This window comes from Cololabis saira, chromosome 11 (assembly GCF_033807715.1).
Source record: "Cololabis saira isolate AMF1-May2022 chromosome 11, fColSai1.1, whole genome shotgun sequence".
Classification (NCBI taxonomy): domain Eukaryota; kingdom Metazoa; phylum Chordata; class Actinopteri; order Beloniformes; family Belonidae; genus Cololabis; species Cololabis saira.
The window spans coordinates 42973185-42992134 of NC_084597.1; the positions used below are offsets into that span (position 1 = coordinate 42973185).

General features: G+C 41.9%; 1 protein-coding gene across 3 annotated transcripts in view; it reads left to right on the top strand.

The window, feature by feature from the left end:
• Nucleotides 1-371: 371 nt before the first annotated feature.
• Nucleotides 372-18950, top strand: part of ppp3ccb (protein phosphatase 3, catalytic subunit, gamma isozyme, b) — a 46100-nt gene continuing 27521 nt past the window's right edge. For 2 of the 3 annotated variants that reach the window (XM_061734562.1, XM_061734563.1), the window contains exons 1-2: nucleotides 372-800; nucleotides 15382-15579. In XM_061734562.1, coding sequence (XP_061590546.1) covers nucleotides 749-800; nucleotides 15382-15579 — 250 coding nt within the window. In that variant the 5' untranslated portion in view covers nucleotides 372-748. The remainder of the gene's footprint in view (nucleotides 801-15381; nucleotides 15580-18950) is intronic. The other variant, XM_061734561.1, reaches the window with a different exon arrangement.

Consider the following 18950-nt stretch of genomic DNA (forward strand, 5'->3'; position numbering starts at 1 on the left):
CCCTTTTTGATTTTAAGCATTTTTTAAATGTTTATATATATATATACATATACTGCTGTATATATGTATATATATATATTTTTTTTTAATTTGTGACAGCTTAATGGTTGAAAATCTCAGAATGGATATCCATCATTGATATACATTTCTAAACACTGTTGGTGTTTGTATAAAGTGTGTTTTTCTTGTTTAAAAAATGTGTTCAATAAAAAAAAACTGTCAGTGTGTGTATAGCAAGATTTGCTAATAAAGTAAAAAAAAAACAACCAAAAAAAACAAAAAACAAACTCCATACTCCATACTCCATTACCCACAATCCCCCGCGCAGACGCCGCATGAACACTCCATTACCCAGAACCCCCCGCGCGCCGACTCCCCCGTTGTAGGAAATCCGCTGGCGGCGGATTATTGTAATCCGACGGAGGTCTGGACCGACACGCCGGATCACGACTCTGAAAACCCGCAGCGCAGCGGCCTGTTCGGCAGATGCGGCTCGGCCTGCCGAGGACTCAGCGAGCAGGTCTGGGTGTGCCCGACACCGAGACCCGACACCGGTGCTGCCGCGGCTGCTGCAGCCGGAGCTCGGCCCGCTCTAGCTGGCTGCTTTTAGCGGCTAAAGCTGCTGTAGCCGGACACACACACACATACACACACACTCACAGCAAGGGCTCGGTTCGGTCTCGGTTTTTTTAGACCGTGAAATCAGCTGGTTTTTGTGGGTCGAGCGGTTCCGCCAGGAGGGAGGAGGATGTCGGCCAAAGACCAGAACAAACTCTCCACCGTCGAGAGACCCATCAAAGGTACGTGACACCAGGAAGTCCCGGCTGGTTCGGTTCAGCCGGAGATCAAAGAAAGATCAAAGAGGCCGCCGAGGTTTGATCGATCCTGCAGGGGGATCGATGGCTGACATGTGACACAGTGGTTTTATTTTATTACAGACCCAAAAGGTTCCGTTTAAAATACATAAAAATATATAAAAATGTACAGGTCACACGTTAAAATACATGCAAACATCTGGTCCAGATGTGGACCTGGTAGACAGTACTGGAGTTGTAAAAAAAGAAATCAGGGGGATGGTGGATTTTATCATATGGGGACAGATAATTTGTGCTGATTACAAATAATATAATATATTAGCCTACAAATAATAGCAGTGACCAAAACACCTGCAGAAATACTGCAGGAATGACATAGCAGCAGTTAAATGCAGCCTTCTGTAAGCTTTAAATATCCACTGGGCTTACATCAAATACATCAAAACACAACAATAAAAAACACTTTTCTGAATTTATCAATATGACTCTGTCCTTCACAGGATAAGTAAAATGGATCACTGCAAAAACTCAAAATCTTAACAAGAATATGTGTCTTATTTCTAGTTAAAATGTCTCATTTTAGTAAGATAAATCTCATTACACTTAAAACAAGACTCATCACTGGAAAAAACAATTTTCACCTGTTTCAAGTAGATTTTCACTTGAAATAAGTAAAAAAATCTGCCAGTGCTTGTAATTGCTTGTAATGAGAAGATAAATCTTGTTCCACGGGCAGATTTTTCTACTTATTTCAAGTGAAAATTTACTTGAAACAGGTGAAAATTGTCAAATAAGTTATTTTTCTGGTGTTATTTTTCTGGTGATGACTCTAAATGTTGAAATAGCAGTAAAACCACATTCATTGATGAAATGACATAAGGGATGGAAAGGAGGGATGACAGTTTTACAGGGGGGATGATTTGGACCGTTTTTATTTCAGGGGGGGTGCCATCCCCCCTGAAACGTTTATACTCAAAAAAACTTGTGCAATACAGTATATAATATAAAATTATGTATAAATTAATAAAATAAAAAATATCTATAAAATTAATTTAGCTTAATCAAGCAAGACAGAAAAAAGGTCTCTATAATATGACACACGTGTGTTCGCTCTTTTGGTTTGACATAAGTTTAAGGGAGTCTATATATAAATCAAAATCTCCAAGGAAAGCATTGAGATTTGGGAGTGACTTTGAGAATTTTGCTTTGTGTATATGAAATTTACCAATTGCAATCATAAGATTTACTATGTAACTTAATGGTTTATTGTCAGATTCAAACTGAGTGATAACATCTTTAGCCATAATTGTTATAAAAAGGTTAATTTTACTATGTATAAAATTCTCAAAATCAGTCCAAAACGCAGATGAGTTTCTGGCTCAATCTTACAAAAGGTGCAATCAACATCAACAAATTTGGATATTAACTTGTTACAAGGATAGATATTGTGTACATTTTAAAACTAATGTCTCTGGTCTTATTAGAGATACAAAATGTAAAGGGACACAACCAAGCTTTACGCCAGTTAATGTTATCTAATTGTGAGTTCCAAAAACATTTTCCTCTGGGTGAAATCTTATAACTATGGAAAACCTTCTTTATGTTTGTTTGTACACTTTCTGTCTGTTAAATCTAAACCTCTAATCATTAATGGCATTTGAATTTTAACATTTTGATAGCTTAAGTGACATTTCATGAATTCAATTATACCTGAGGGTATAGCTTTTATAACCGATGCAAATTCTTTGTATGTGATCAGAAAAGACCTGGCTTTAATGAAGTTTTCATAGCTACAAAGAACCGCAACAGTGTGGCCGCTGGACGAAGCGGTTATGGACTCAATGAATCCGTAGTTATCTGAATAGGCTCCTCTAGAAAGGTCAGAGGAAGATTCAAATTTGGACCTAGGATCTGGGTATCTGATGGGAGATGAAATACACAAATTCAGCCCCTGCAAGTTCTTCCAGTTGGAGATCTGGACTGCAGGCAGACCAGATCAGCACCTGGAATATTCTGGTACCCAGACGTACTTTGTAGTGGATGTAAGATGTAGCTTTGTCTTTCTGAAAGATGCAAGGCTCTCCCAGAAAAAAGTGGGGACAGGGTGTTGCTCTAAAACCTGTATACCTTTCCATCTCAATGTTTCCTGGCAATTCCACTCATCCATCCATCATTGATACCCGCCTATCTCGTGGGGTCTGGTTTAGTCCAACCGAGCTGTCTTGTGGTGGAAGGCAGGAGTACACTGATGACGAGACCATAGACACCAGCGTACGTCCTCATCATCAAAGATGCTGGCTATTGAACTGGTGACAAGCCGCATGGTTCCTCTCTTCCTTTAGGAAGACAAAGCATTCACGGTTTCGAACCGTGCTTCATCTGAGCACAGGGCAGTTTCCTGCTTCGCCTCGACCCATTTGAATGAGTTTCGGTCCAGAGATAGGGCAGCGTTTCTGGGTCATGTTCACATACGTCGTCTTCTTTGCACCATGGAGCTCTGACCTGTGTTTTTGGACGACACGGACGAGATAGACAGAGGTTTCTGGAGGTGTAAGTCCATGCAGTGATTCTCATCACAGAAATATATCTGCAGCATTAAATACATATTTTTAGCCCGGCTCCTACACACAGAGATTTCTTCATATTCTTGAAATCTTCTGATGATAGTGTCCACCGTTGAGGAGATATTCCAAAATCTTCACAGTTTGATGCTGAAGAATGTTGCTCTGAAGGAAGAGGGGGGCCCAGCTGCCTTTTCAACCATGTGAGGGTTATCGTGACCTGGATTACTGAGAGTCCAGACAATCATGTCATTTTGCAGTTGTTTTTCCGGTTTGAGGATAGTGTTTTATGGACTGATGAACTTCTGTCCATCTTAACTTATGAGGGACTTTCCCTCTTTTAGAAGATCTCTGAAATGTTGACTATCAACCTAATAAGGTGTGAGATGTTCCTCCAGGTCTTCCCTTTTAGCGCCACCGACCTTTCCAGCCCTTTAATCGGTTAACAGGCTTGTTGTTTCCTGCTACATGTACAGACATGGGTGGGTCGTCCGGCTCTGGCCCGTAAAAGTGGTGAAGTTCACACCCTTTGCCGCGCCCTACTTGTGTATTTGACTTGAACTCGGTTCAAAATGAAATGTTTCAAGCCCCGATTCAACCTTCAACAGTCCTGTTTCAAGCACCAAACAAGATGGATTTGAGATTATTCTTTTCAGGGGGGGCCAGTTTCCAGTTCTGGACCTCAATGCATGAACAAAAAAATAAAAGGTTACTCATTTGGACCGGCGTGACACGGCTCGGGTGTCGGAGGTGGTCACGTATGATCGGCTCAGTGGGTTGGAGCAGCTTAGGAACGTAAAGCTGCAGGAGAGCGGCTCATCGTTAAAGCTGTCTTCACCGCTCAGACACTCGGAGAGGAACGCCCTTGATTGGCTTTACCTTCGCAGCGTTCACTTCAGCTGTCGGCTCAGTCGGCGGCAGCCTGAGCGAGACCTTCCTACAGCCTGTTTCCATAACAACTGTTTCCATAACCTTCACTGTCACATCCGGGAAATTGTGTGGCATTTCCAGCACTTTTCTAGCACTTCAATCACAGAGCATTGATTTTGTTTCAAGAAAAATAACTGACGGGGCTAAAATTTTAATTGATGCATCATTGGTACGAGGGATGCAGCCAGCGTGTAGTAACGGAGGTAAGGTGGGCGTGTTCCAACCACCTGCCAGGCTCATTTTTCCCGCCTATGCTTGGTTCAACCTGGGGCTGGGATGAGTCGTCTCCTGCCAACCCCCGAATCAGCCTTTGAAACCGCTCTTGAGAATCCTCCAGATGTGACGTTTGACCCGTTTCTTCATGAAGTCTGCGCTTTTATGAAATCAGACATTAGAGATATTATCACATATGGGACTTGAGACGACTTGTACATTTGCAGATTACTTATTTGCATTTGCATGTTAACTTATTTATCTTTGGGATTTTAAACTGGGATTTTAAATCATTTAACGCTCCCTAAACGCGCCGCCTTGCTTTCTGGGGAGTGTTTTGCTTCTCCACATGTTGGTTTCAGCTGTAAATCTGGTTTATGAACTCATTTAGCTGTAAACGGTCTTCTGAGGGGCAGAGTTCATCGTCGCTGCACCGTTCTGATCTGACCGTCCTCTGTGTGTGTGTGTGTGTGTGTGTGTGTGTGTGTGTGTGTGTGTGTGTGTGTGTGTGTGTGTGTGTGTGTGTGTGTGTGTGTGTGTGTGTGTGTGTGTGTGTGTGTGTGTGTGTGTGTGTGTGTGTGCGTGCGCGCGCGCTGGATCTGCTCTGGCTGCTTTGGTCTTTTGGTTTAGTTACTGATGTTAATTGAATCGGTGTCTGCCGTAAGTGTAATGGTTGTGTCTTGGGAGGATGACTGATTAGTCAGGTTGGGAGGATGACTGGGGGGGTACAGTGAATGAGTTGCAGTATGTAACAGAAAAGAAACCAAAAACACACGTGGGTTGAAAAGAAGTCACAAGTCACAGCCGTGCCCTTTGTGTTCATCGGGGTTCATTTGTACTGGAGATGTGATTTCTGATTGAGGGTGGAAAAGGACAGGTTGAGCACTCTGGTTGAATACTTTCTTACAGACTTTCTAGGTTTCACCTACTCCATCTCTGCTTTTGTTGTTTAAGCGGGGTTGGGTGAAGTCCTTCCGGTCATTACCATAGTGCAGTACTTTTAAAGTCCAGCCAGCTGTGAAGTAAACATCTGGAAAACGGATCGCCAGGAAGAGATGCTGCAGAACTTTTCAGTCAGGCCAAAGATCCCCCCCACCCCCCCCCGAGCTTTTTCAAGTCCTTTTCGCGGTCCAAATCAAGGTGTACACCACAGTACCACCTTAAAGGAGACCTATTATGGCATCTAATACCTATTTTAAACAGACCTTGAATGTCTTAAAAACAAGCTTTTGATTGTTTTTGCTAAATAAATTAGAAATTCAGCCTCTGATCCATGTCTTTATCTTCCCATTCTCTAACCTCATTATCTATGCAGGATTCTGAGTGGGCGGGGCTATGATAATGAGGCTCTGTGCTGATTGGCTGCCTGAATGGTTACGAAAAAATGGCGGAAGCTCCGGCCGGTGGAGTTAGTTGTGGGTGTGGTTTCACACATCGGAGGCCAACCTATGTAAATCGCATTTTCGTTACGTAACGAAAGGGAGCAGAATCTGAACGGCTCGTAGATCCACATCACACTGGATAATAATAATTAAATTAATTTAACTTGTAATGCACTTTACATTCAATGAAAGTGCTACACTTAGACTATTATTCATTCATACACATCCTCACTGGTGGTGGTAGCTACGTTTGTACAGCTGCCCTGCAGACTGACGGAAGCGTGGCTGCCATATCGCGCCAAACGGCCCCTCCGACCACCACCACTGCAGAATTTGGTTGCTTTCCTCGTCTGAGTTGGCAGGCTGAGGGGAGACCACTTTATATATGTTAAAGCAAGAGAAAATCTGTTTTTCAGAATAGGTCCCCTTTAAGCTCAGGGACCGAGAAGCTTTAGTGAAGCTGCAAAATGAAGTGACTCATCACCTGAACTGATGACGGTAGTTTAGTAGGCTCATCCTGAATCCGGTTCAGGATGATTTCGTCTTCCAAGTGCGACAGGACTGTGTTCACATTCCTGTGAACACAAGAGTCCCAGACCAGATTCAGATTCTGAGGGTTGGGATCTGAATCCGTCCTTCACTGTGAGGACACAATGTCATGGGGGGTCAGAGATGCTCCTCTGCCTCGCCCAGCCATCACTGGCTGTCAGGTGACTCCCTGTTGAAGCTGCAGCTATTAACAGATCACAGTTTGGGGTTAAATTACTGATCATTTATATTTTTTGTTATGTTGTCTTAACACAAGGTAGGTTAAAAGTTAAATGAACCAAACCCAGAATTCTTAACTTGAATGAACATATATCGAAAAAATAAAAGGACTCTCTAACGTTTTGTGTTGGACGTACATTTTTAAATTAAAAAAACAAGCATTTCTGGCATTTTTCAGCATCTATCAAGAAAAATAGAAAGAAACAGCAACCATTAAACTGTCTTGTCCTGCTTGACGAAGGGTGTCTGGCGTGAAATACTGTACCGTGTTGGCTGTGAAGCTTCGCCGTGATTACTTTCACACGCTTTTTGTCTACGTTTCTACCACCTACAGAAAAACTATCATAACTTGTCTCCTCCCCACTAACCAGCAGGCTGCAGGTGTAGGACGGGGGGGGGTGCTGCTTCACTCTGCAGAAAGTCTGTCCAGATTCTGCAGATTAAAGCCAGCAGCCTATGTGAGGCCCAGGGCAGACTACAGACTAAAACAGTCCTAGGTGGATCAGAGGCAAATAAAACAACTACCATCCTGGATCTCAGTGCGCCTCATATCTAAGTTTTTGTGGTTCTACTAAAGTCCGAGGTTCAGGAGAGGAGAAGTGTGTCCAGGTGTGTTGTTGCTCCTCGGCGGTCCTTGCAGTCTACGAAGCGCTTAAACCTGCAAGGGCCTCAGCTGCATGACTCTCAATCCTTCATGTTACAGACTTTTATGAGCTTTTTGCTTTAGATTGGAGCCTCTGCAAAGGAGCAGGTGTGTTTTGATCCTGATACCATCTTTGCAAATACTCATTCTGCTGAAAATAAACATCAGGATCGGCGAGTTCTGCTTCTCTTGGTTGTCTGATACCTTATCGATTTTATAAATGTAATCCCAGTTCTTACGTGTTGCTCTAAAAAACCACCACAGGAAGTTCTGTAATACTGCTTTGCAACTTCCTGTTTAGAGGCTCCAGGTGGAGAAATTGTGGCAGGCGACCGAGTTTGGGCCGCGCTCGGGATTTAGCAACCAGCACGTTGGCAACGTGGAGTTATTTTAAGATGGGAAATCCCACCAGGAAAACTGCAGCATGCGTTTTAATCCAGGCTAAGGTTTCCAGAAGTGGAGCTCATTGTTTTGGACGAGCGCTCCTGTCATTGTTGCAAATGTCTGACTTCACTTCTTCTTAAACATCTGGAGCTGCGGTGCAGTTCCTCGCACCAGAAATATCTACAAGAGTGGTGTTTGTGGCTGCGCTTAAAGTAACATTCCTGGATTATTTTTTTTCCTTTTTATTATGATGTTAGTTTGGAAATATATCTCATAAATAACACTGATATCTGAGCAGAAGTCTGTATCAGAAAGGAATAAAATGGTATTGGAACATCTGATGGGCCAATCAGAAACGTTGAACACTTCAAGCTCCGCCCCCAAAGGTTCAGCGTGGTTTTTTGGGCAGAAACTCCTCCACTGGAACTTAAGTTCCCTGTTCCTGTGGTCTAAAGACCCCTAAACGATCCTAGTACCCGTAGAAACATTCCCATGCTCTGCTTCTTCGGACGTTAAACTGTAAGTTCACATTTTGTTGTTGTTTGACGCTTCCTGATCTGATGTATTATAATAAGTTGATGACTAGATTGAGGTTGAATAAAGTCTGTGTGGTTCTGTCTGATCCCTGTGTTGTTTTTCATATATTTAACGCTGCCCAGCAGGGACCAAAGTTCAACAACAGCAAAGACCAGGCATCGTTAGGGCTGGGGATCGATTCAAATATCAAGAATCGATTCGATTCCGATTCTTAAGATTCAGAATCGATTATCACGTTTTTGATTCGATCTGATATTGATTTGGGTTACTGTTAATAAAACTGTTTTTTCAGCTGTTGCATGAATTATATGACTGTAGTTATGCAACATATTAATACTAGTATTATATTGAGATTCAACAGCAAGTATTGCAGCTAATGATGCTGTAAGGACTAATCAGCTCCCAGAATGCTGATAGAACTGCTTTCAGAAACATCGTGGGTCAGAATTACCTAACAGATCCAGGGAGGAAACAGAGGACGAAAGAAATCACTTTTATTTTTTCCCCATTTATGAGAATTTGGTTTTTAACATTTATGCAAATGTAACCCCAAGACAGTATATAAAGTAATGAAATATAGACAATTTATGCAATTATAACTGAAAACTTTAATGTTTTCATACCTTTAAACATATTTAGAGGCAAAAACATGGCACCAGTTATTCTCGTGTCCAACAAAATATTGCTTTTTTTTTTTTTTTTTTTTAATCGATCTGTAGACATGAATCGATTTTTAGGAATTAATATGAGAATCGATTTAAAATCGGAGAATCGATCTTTTCAACACAGGCCTAGACAATGTGTCAAGTTTTTGGATAAAACCTTGCTCGGCTTCAGGCCGACGTTTGCTGAAGCTGCTGCGGCGGCGAGTGACGGTGCGGTGCGTCCTCCGTCCCTCCCGCTGCCGATTATCCTCCCAGCGGGCTTTTCTCACAGCTGCGGTTCGGTGTGACTCTCTGGAGTCAGGAGCTGACTTCATCTCCATCACACGGCTCCAGCCGGCGGCTTTCCGCTCCGCTGGTGATGAACCAGTTCAGGAGCGCTGTTGTGATTGGCTGAACAAGCGCGACCTGGTTTGCTTTCGGAGCGAGGCTCTGAAGTGGATCACTGGGCCAGGAGAGGGTGTGAATATTTTCCGTGCACAAGTGTGGAGATAGAAAACAGGGTGGTGTGTGTGTGTGTGTGTGTGTGTGTTTGGCGTTGCAGAGATCCCATTTAAACTTTGTTTTGGAAAAGTAAGTGGCTTACTGAAAAATGTCTTGCTACTTTGGGTATTTTGGGGCTGATGTGAGCCGGTTCTTTGATAAAATGAGACGGTTCTTTTTTTATGATTTTAAACGACTTAAGTCTGGGTCAGTTGCTTGACCTGAATATAGGTTTATCCTGATTTATAAAAGCCTTTTTTTTTTTCAACAAATTTGTGAAACTTGCCTTCTGGGGAGAGTTCTCTCAAAACAATCAGAACTTATCACAAAATATTTGTTCTTGCCGCTCTTATTTATAAAATTTGGTGATTTTGATTTAAAAATAAAAACTTGGACAAGAGGAAATGAAAGCCGTCCGGTACAGTGTCCAAAGGTCAAGATGGTTGCAAACACGGATATAAGTGGGGTAATGGAGGCCCAAGGAGGTCTGTATCTCACTCTGTATCATCTGTTTATTTGTTTTGACTACCACCTTAAATTAGAGCCAAGAACATTTAGCCTGTAACTAAATGTTGACATGTGTGGCCAGAGCTTGCAGTTGTAAATTGTTTCCAAAGTTACAAAACTCACAGGAAAAATTTGATTTTAAGTTTTTTCCCTCAAATGCTTTGATCGCTGATCATGTCACGGTCTGACCTGGGGGAACCGTTACACCTGGGGAGGTTGTCACCTGTCTTCAATGTCCTCTACTTGCACAATATAGCTGGTTGAAGTCCAAGATTCTTTTTTCTTCTTTCGCTTTACCTTTTGTTGTTGTTAAACACACCGGGATGCTCCAGAGGTGGGCACAGCTGCTGATGACTTGAGAGGGAGTACTAGCCTTTTCCTGACTCTTTCATGGGCTGACAGGAGCTGATTTTCAATCACATCCTTCAGAACCAGTGGAGGTCTTCACCTTGAAGACGAGTCCAAGACGTTCTGTGGGCGTCGACTCTTGTTAAAGCCTCCAGCCGAGTCCAGCGTGATCCATCGATGTTTCAGAGTTGCGTGTTGTAAACTCGATGGCGACACTGTCTGTAAACACAGTAGCTTGCCATGACTTGTCATCAAATTCCCCTCAGCTTGGACTTGGTGTGTGCAGAAACCCAGACAGGTTTCACCTTTAATTGTCTGGACTGGCTCTGGTCGTGGATTTGTGGACTTTGTGTTTTTTCTCTCTTGGGCCTAAACAAAGAGGATTGTTTGAGCTCCTCTTCCTGATGGGCTCGAGAATCTGGGCACGATTGAAGATTCCTGGCACTTTCTTCAGGGACGGGCGGAGCTGGCAACATTTCTGGTCGAGCCTCGACACGCTCTCATATCTTATTCACACAACTGGAGAACTTTGAAACGGTACTTGTAAGTCGACAAGTTTCCAGCCTTGGAATAAGACTGCAGACTTGGAATCGGATCCTTTTGACGTATGAACTTCCGTTGGCTGCACATGTTGACAGGACTACGAACATCAGCAGAATAAAGGAGCAACCCTCCCGGGTTCAGGCCTACCTGTTTCGTAGAGAAAACTAGCATTTTTTTTGGTTGTCTCTTACCGTTTCTCTTATTCAACCAAAAAAAAAAGAAAGCTGTGGATTTCCCGCATAATAAAGAAGCTCTGAGAAGATGGTCGTTGCATCTTCAGTGACCTTAAAGCAGCACTATGTAACTTTTCCAGCTTAATCTAATATTTCATCATCATCATTGTGATGGAACATCAACTTCCAACAGGTTTAATGAACCTCTGTCATGGTCTGAGGGAGTCTGTATCGCCTTCACTGGCACTATGTAACTTTGAGGAGCATGGTAGGAACCCTGCCACACTAAAAAACTACACATTTTTACGGCTTTGACTGCTTTACGGCATACGTCACTTCCCCCTCCTTCCCCATTCGTAGTCCAGACCAAAGCTGGGCGGGGCGTGGAGCACAGAGCTCAGCAGAAGCTGGTATCATGGCCGAAGCAGCGGAAAAACCCAAGAAAATAAAAGTTTTATCGGAGGAGGCGTAAAAAAGAAAGCGGGAGAGTAACAAGCTAAATGCCCGACAAGAATAAACATTGGCCCGGCGTTCACTCGCTGGCGTGAGCTGAAAGACGAGGAGGGATGTCCGACAAGAGAGACAGAATTGTTATGATACAAATGTAAATGTAGAGTTCTATGTTCAATAAGAATCAACATTAGAATGTTTTCACATACAGGGGATTTGTCTTGGGTTCTAGTATTTTTCCTGAGAACTGTAAAATTGTGCAGGACTGATCTGCAAAATATAAGGAATTATTCAGTTATTCACAGGTTATAAAGTATCTTTTTATTTTGTCAGTAAGTATGTTGGACTAGCGTATGAGTTTGTAGGGCGCATTATTTCGCTGAAACAGGACGGGGGGCGGGGGAGACTTCACTAATAAAACCAAGTTGAACTTAGTGATTTTCAACATCGTCATATTATATTGTTTAGCCAAAAATAGATACATTACCTCTTCGTTATCCATCCTGCAAACGACCGCTGAAAACAGAAAAGTAGTTTTGAAAGTCCGTCCCGTCTTATTTCATTCACTATCAAAACAAATACACGCGAGGGGGACAGGAGTTTTCCGGCAGTACGCGCTGGTGCTCATGGGAAATGTAGTTCTTTCTGGTAAAGCACTACCGCTTTTGTCCAAAGGAGCCGACAAACTCAACAAAAGCTGAAAGTTACATTGTGCTGCTTTAAACAGCCTGAACTAAGTGATTATAACACTGTAAGTGGTGATAACTGACCACACTTTTTCAGCTGCGCTGATGTGCATCACAACCTGGTTGATCTCCACACATGGTGCTGGTCTTTAAAGGTCAAACAACTCCACCTTGTTCCCGTACATTCTGAGGACAGCTCTTCCAGCGGTTCACATGGAGTTTTGCTAACATAGCCTGTGAAATCATAGTCCGGGTTGGGGTTATTTCAAACCACACGGCCGGCTTGTGTGCCAAACAGGAAGACTTTTTGATGAGTGGTTCATTGTATGATGAAGGCTCATCAGAAATTGCCACCGTTGCCATGGTGCCGGCCCGTGTGTAGATAACAGGCCTCCGTCAGGCCCAACTCTTCTGATTCAGTCTTCCTCTGCACTCGTGCTGCAGGGTTCAAGCGACCCAATTCGCCAATGCGACCCAGATGTATTTATTTTTTTCTCCGCCTCCTCACCTCTCGTGTGACAGAAATCAGATATGACCAAGGGATGTGCAGACGAGAGAAAAACACACTCAGACATCCTTGAAGATGTGGAGATAGTGAGTGACTTAAAAACAGGTGGGGCAGACTCAAGTATTTCCTCCCTGCTTGGAAATGTGCCCGAACCGTTTGCTGACCCCCGTACTGAATGTTTTTCTACTTTTTGACATACTTACTGTCGCGTGAACTCCAAACAGTTAATAAATGTTCTTACGGGCCTTTTATAGATGCACGGAAACAGTTGTTTCGTTAAAATCATTGTTGGTGTCTTTCCTTTTTTGGATTGTCAACTGACACACACACCAGGCCAGCAAATCCTGTATCCAGAGTTCCTCTGGCCTGACAGTGCAACTTGTTTCCACCTGTCTGTGTTTCCTTCCGTGCCAACATTCGCTACCGTTTTGTTGCTAACACATTTACACATGAGCTCCCGACTGCTTTGATTCAACCTTTTTGGTCCCTAGTGGAAGTTTACTCTCTTTACCGTCTAGTCCAAGTCCCAGGGTTGATTCAACTGCAGAACGGTCCTTTTAATTGTTGGATTACCTCCTCTTTCCTGCCCCTTTGGAAAGCCTGGCTGATGATTTTGCCCACCAGGAGCAGGCGTTTCACGAACCTGAATTTACCCTGTAAACATATCAGGATTTCTCGATTCTTGGGGATTAAGCTGATTTCAAATCACACGTTCGGTGAAGCTGCGCCATTGAAGCTCAATAAAAGAGGATGTTCTTTTAGAAGCCTGCGTGCTTTGGTTTTTACATTTTTCTGTGAGGTTTGTGACACGAATCTAGCAGAAATCTCCAGCTTGTCCCTTTTTGGGTAAAAATGTGAAGCATGGCTCTTCTGCCGGCTAAATGTCCGGGCAGGTTCTGTCCTCACCGTGAACCTCAGATTCATCAGTGTTTGTTAGGGGTGTAACTATATCGTGCCACGAAATTTCGCGATACAAAAAAACGTCACAATACGTGTCGTGGAGGTGACAAAGTGTATCGCGATATTGGAATATTAATATATTGTGTTTACTAGTAACGCGTATCCGACCACGACTCGATCCGCGGACCAAAATCTTCCTCCGCTCAGAAGAAACTAGTACCGTTTTGGTCCCGATCACGGGACTCTTGGGGGTTTTGAGCTCTGAACTTTTACTTATGTAAGGCTGGTGTAGAGTTAAGCCTTACCTTATTAAATTAAACCTTTTTGGGGTGGTGAGTAGGATAAACACGGGGAAACTTCTGCTGAGTTCCAGTGTACTTTAATGTCCCTCAACAGTGTAGGATTTTAGAACATCAACACAGCACCTAGTGCCGTACTGTGGCGTATCACTCCGCCCAATCTAAAACAGACTAATCACTACAGATAAACTGACTAGTGTCATTATAGTCCCTGATTTACATCACAATATAAAGAATAGATTTATAAAATAATGAACCCTGAATTACCAAAATAACCTTCTTAACAAAAATAAATCTCCTCTTACACTTATAAGGTGAGCATGAATCAATCTTTTTTATGATGTAAAATTGTATGTATTTATTTACTTTTATTTATTTATTTAATTTTAGTTGTTAAATTTCTGGAAAAGAAAAAAGTCAAATCAATACATGAGAGAAACTATTCAGTTTGTGGCTAAATATTTGTACTAGGGCTGTTCGATTAATCGATTTTAAATCGTAATCGCGATTATGTAATTAGAATGATGTTAAAACGTGAAACTCGTAAAATCGATTTTTCACTTTTTCTTTTCTTTTTTTTTTTTTTTTTTTTTTTTTACCTTGTCTGCACACATTAATGATTGATACTATATTAATGATTGATGGAAATACCTCTCAATACCTGCGACAAGTGCCCCATCGGAGAGGCTCTTTAGTGTAGGAGGGGGCGTTGTAACATGCCACCGGGCATCCCTCAAGCCAGATGCCGTAGACCGGCTCGTGTTCCTTGCAAAAAACTTGCAAATGTGAACAGCAAATGTAATGACTGACATTACACACCTCTACCTCCTTCATGGGTTGCATTATTATTTAGCATGCAAAGACCCAGTTTAGTTTAATTAGAAAATGTCTTGTTTTATTTAATTGGAAATATAACTTACTGTATGTTTGCAAGTGCTGATTTGCTGATTTTTTTTTTCAGAGATAAAACTTTATATTTTATTATATTTTTTAAAACTTTTTTTCAACTTATTTTACAGAGCTTTGCACTTTATTCATTCATTTTTGGTTTAATAAGAGCTAAGTTTGCACTTAAAGCCCAATGGGGCAAATGTTCAATAAAAAAACAGCATATTTGAAATAATTTCTTTGCCTTTGTCAGTTCACAAAATAATCGTAATCGAAAATCGGATTTTGAGAGAAAAAAATCGAGATTTTATTTTTGGGCAAAATCGAACAGCCCTAATTTGTACTTGTATGAAACTGAAGATCATAATGCAAACCTGACATTTACTTTTAGTTCAGTTTGTGGAAAATGGTTGGCCTGGCTTTCTCTTTAAAACTTAAACAGTTATAAAGCATTACAAACTGTAACAATAGGGCAAACGCACAGCATTGTTTTGTATTTTGTGTCTTTCAAATAAAAGACCATTTTTCCAGTCATATGTTCCTCATTCAAGGTTGTTAAAAAAATACTGCTATAATATCGTATCGTTATCGTGACCTCAATATCGTGTATGGTGAGATTAGTGTATCGTTACACCCTTAGTGTTTGTGTTGCTGACGTCGGCCACCGCACTTCTCACCCGACTGTCTCCTCACTTCCACAGCGGTGCCATATCCTCCCGGTACACGCCTGACGTCCAAAGACCTGTATGTGGACGGGAGGCCCAGCCTGGACCTGCTGAAGGCCCATCTGGTGAAGGAGGGCCGGCTGGAGGAGGAGGCGGCTCTGCGGATCATCAACGAGGGCGCAGCCATCCTGCGCCAGGAGAAGTGCATGCTAGAGGTGGAAGCTCCCATCACAGGTACGCCCTTCACCCGCCGCCACCACCTCCGCTCAGATTGGAGACAGATGTTTCTACACAATTTTCTCCTTTGGTCATATTCTTCACAAGAGCAAGGTCTTTCACAGTCATTTTAAAGTTTATGCCTTTCCATCATGGCGTATCCGGTAGAACTTCAAAGTTATGTTGCTTTTGTTTCCAAGTTTCTCCAAAGAAATGTATTTTTGTCTGTTTGGGAAAACTATCAGAGTTTGCAGTTGGTTCTGAATCTGGAGTTTTAAGATTTGCAGAAAAATGAACTTTTGGAATTATTTGGACAAAATGCTTTTAAATTAAATAATGTAACCATTGCTACTAAAGACTGAAAAACTTTTCTTTTTTTAGGTTATTTTTATTAAGTACGAACCAGAACTCACTAAGGCGTCTGGCTCTAGTGTCTGTATTTTCCAACCAAAGTTGTCTGTTTTAGATTTAAAAAAAAAAAGAAATGTGGAAGTCTATTTTCTCAGGTTTGTTTAAACGTGTTTTACTTTGATCCTGTCGCAGAAGTGACCAAAAGGGTATTTACTCTAAGCTGTTGGGGAGCGGCTCTCCGTTTAGGTTTGGTGATCCAACCTGTGTAGCTGAAAATACTCCAAAAGGAAAGTTACTGAGCGAGATGATGGTTTATTGATGATTTCACAGCCTCATAATTGTAGTTAAATGTCTCAAATATGTTACTGTTCTTGCTCATCAAGAAACATCTGAAAAGGTCATTTTGGAAATGAATTTCAAATGATTAGTTAGTTAACAAGAACCAAATGCCTGTAAATGCCGACAAATCAGACAGCAACCCAGTTTTCTGTGTTTCTAGGTTAATTTATTTTAGTTTACCAGCTGCCTCGAGGGTGAACAGTAAGAGAATAACTGGTACCAGAGAGAAGATGCTGGTCCATCATGCCCCTCACCTCAGATCAGATCCTCAGGACTGTAATAACTACCAATCCATCAATCACTCTTTGTTTGTGTAGCACTTTTAAACAACCAGGGTTAACCTAAGTGCTTCACAATTAAAATGAATAAAAAACATATACTAAAAAAAGGTTAGACACACAAAAACCTTAAATACAATAAAAATAAGAGTAAAAAAGTTGCAGTGCTATTATAACCCAAATGCCATTCTGAACAGGTGGAGTCAAGAACCATTACTCCACAATGCTCTGCTGGGTTGTAGGAAACTTCAATCTATTACATAGGTATAAAGGAGCAGAGCCGTTTACAGCACTAAAAACAAACTATAAGATACTAAAATAAAGAGAAATTCAACGATGAATCAGGGAACTGATGAAGGAATAAATGGCTCTTTCAAGGCTGCTACAGGTCAGGAACGGCTTGACCTTTTGTGAGGAGTGAAAACTGCCAGAAAGTAGCCCTGACAACAGAAATAATTGATCAGATTTTAAACTTCTATCAAAAGCCACACCCAAATATCAGACGACATGGTTAAAGTGAGGGGCAATGGTATCAATACTTTGGGCGGACCAAACGCAATGATTAAAGAAGAAGTTCTGAGACATTTAAGCATCTGTGGATGGAGTTCAGGGCGCTCCGTGAACTGGCAGATAGATTTGCAGATCATCTGCATACAGGTGAAAGGAGACATTGTGATGGGAAATAATTTACTCTGATGGCAGCTTGTCTGATGAAAATAAGACATGCCCCAAAATAGATCCCTGTGGCACACCAAAGGGTCATTAACCTTAATGGAGAAACTCTTGTTTGTTAAACCTGATCTGAAACACTGCAGCTGGTCTGAATTTGGGGATTGAACGGGTCAAGATTAGATTATTTATGTATTTATTTTAGCGGAGGCCTCACCACCGCTTGCTTAAACAGAGCAGGTACAGACTAAACTAAGGAACTGGTCTCAGATCTGTCGTTTTCCATCGACTGAACCACCAGGGGTTACAGTTTAACGCCGAGGACGGCACAAACCAAAGCCCTTAAATTTGGTTTCCCTTCATTGAAATGTAGTTTTTTCCAGGAGAATATTTATTTCTGCTGGACTGTAACTCTATACCTTCAGCTCAGGTCATAGCAACAGACCTGCTGACATGAAAATGAGCTGCCTCACCCTGGACTCCAGCTCTCCTCCATCAACTGTATTATACATCCAGCAGCACTCGCTGTGTTTTTAAACCCTCGGCTGTCAGAGGAGAAGTCTGTGGCACGACATGATTGATTCTTTTAATTTATTACACTCAAAAATGCAGGGTTTTTTTGCGCTTATGAAAAAAATTTAAATGGGTACATTATCAGAGATAAAATGTATTTTAAAGCAGCACTATGTAACTTTTCCAGCTTAATCTAATATTTCATCATCATCATCATTGTGATGGTACATCAACTTCCAACAGGTTTAATGAACCTCTGTCATGGTCTGAGGGGTCTGTATCTCCTTCACTGGCACTATGTAACTTTGAGGAGCATGGTAGGAACCCTGCCACACTAAAAAACTACACATTTTTACGTCTTTGACTGCTTTACGGCATACGTCACTTCCCCCTCCTTCCTGATTCGTAGTCCAGACCAAAGCTGGGCGGGACGTGGAGCGCAGAGCTCAGCAGAAGCTGGTGTCATGGCCGAAGCAGCGGAAAAACCCAAGAAAATAAAAGTTTTAACGGAGAAGGCAAAAAAAAGAAAGCAGGAGAGTAACAAGCTAAATGCCCGGATAAAAAAAAGGAAAATGCCCGGACAAGAATAAAGATTGTCCCGGCGTTCACTCGCTGGCGTGAGCTGAAAGACGAGGAGGGATGTCCGACAAGAGAGACAGAATTGTTATGATACAAATGTAAATGTAGTTCTATGTTCAATAAGAATCAACATTAGAATGTTTTCACATACGTCTTCGGTTCTAGTATTTTTCCTGAGAATGTAAAATTGTGCAGGGCTGATCTGCAAAATATAAGGAATGGGCATTCAGTTATTCACAGGTTATAAAGTATTTTTTTTATTTTGTCAGTAAGTATGTTGGACTACTAATTTATGACGAAGTCCCTCTAAAAAACGTTTGTAGTTTGGGGGCATTATCTGTCTGAAACAGGACAGGGGGGCGGAGGAGACTTCACTAATAAAACCAAGTTGAACTTAGTGATTTTCAACATCGTCATATTATATTGTTTATCCATAAATAGATACATTACCTCTTCACTATCCATCCTGCAAACGACCGCTGGAAACAGAAAAGTAGTTTTGAAAGTCCGTCCCGTCTTATTTCATTCACTATCAACACAAATGCAGCGACGGGGACAGGAGTTTTCCGGCAGTACGCGCTGGTGCTCATTAGGGATGGGAATCGAGAACCGGGTCTTGTTGAGAACCGGTTCCCAGCGTTTCAATTCCTTGGAATCGTT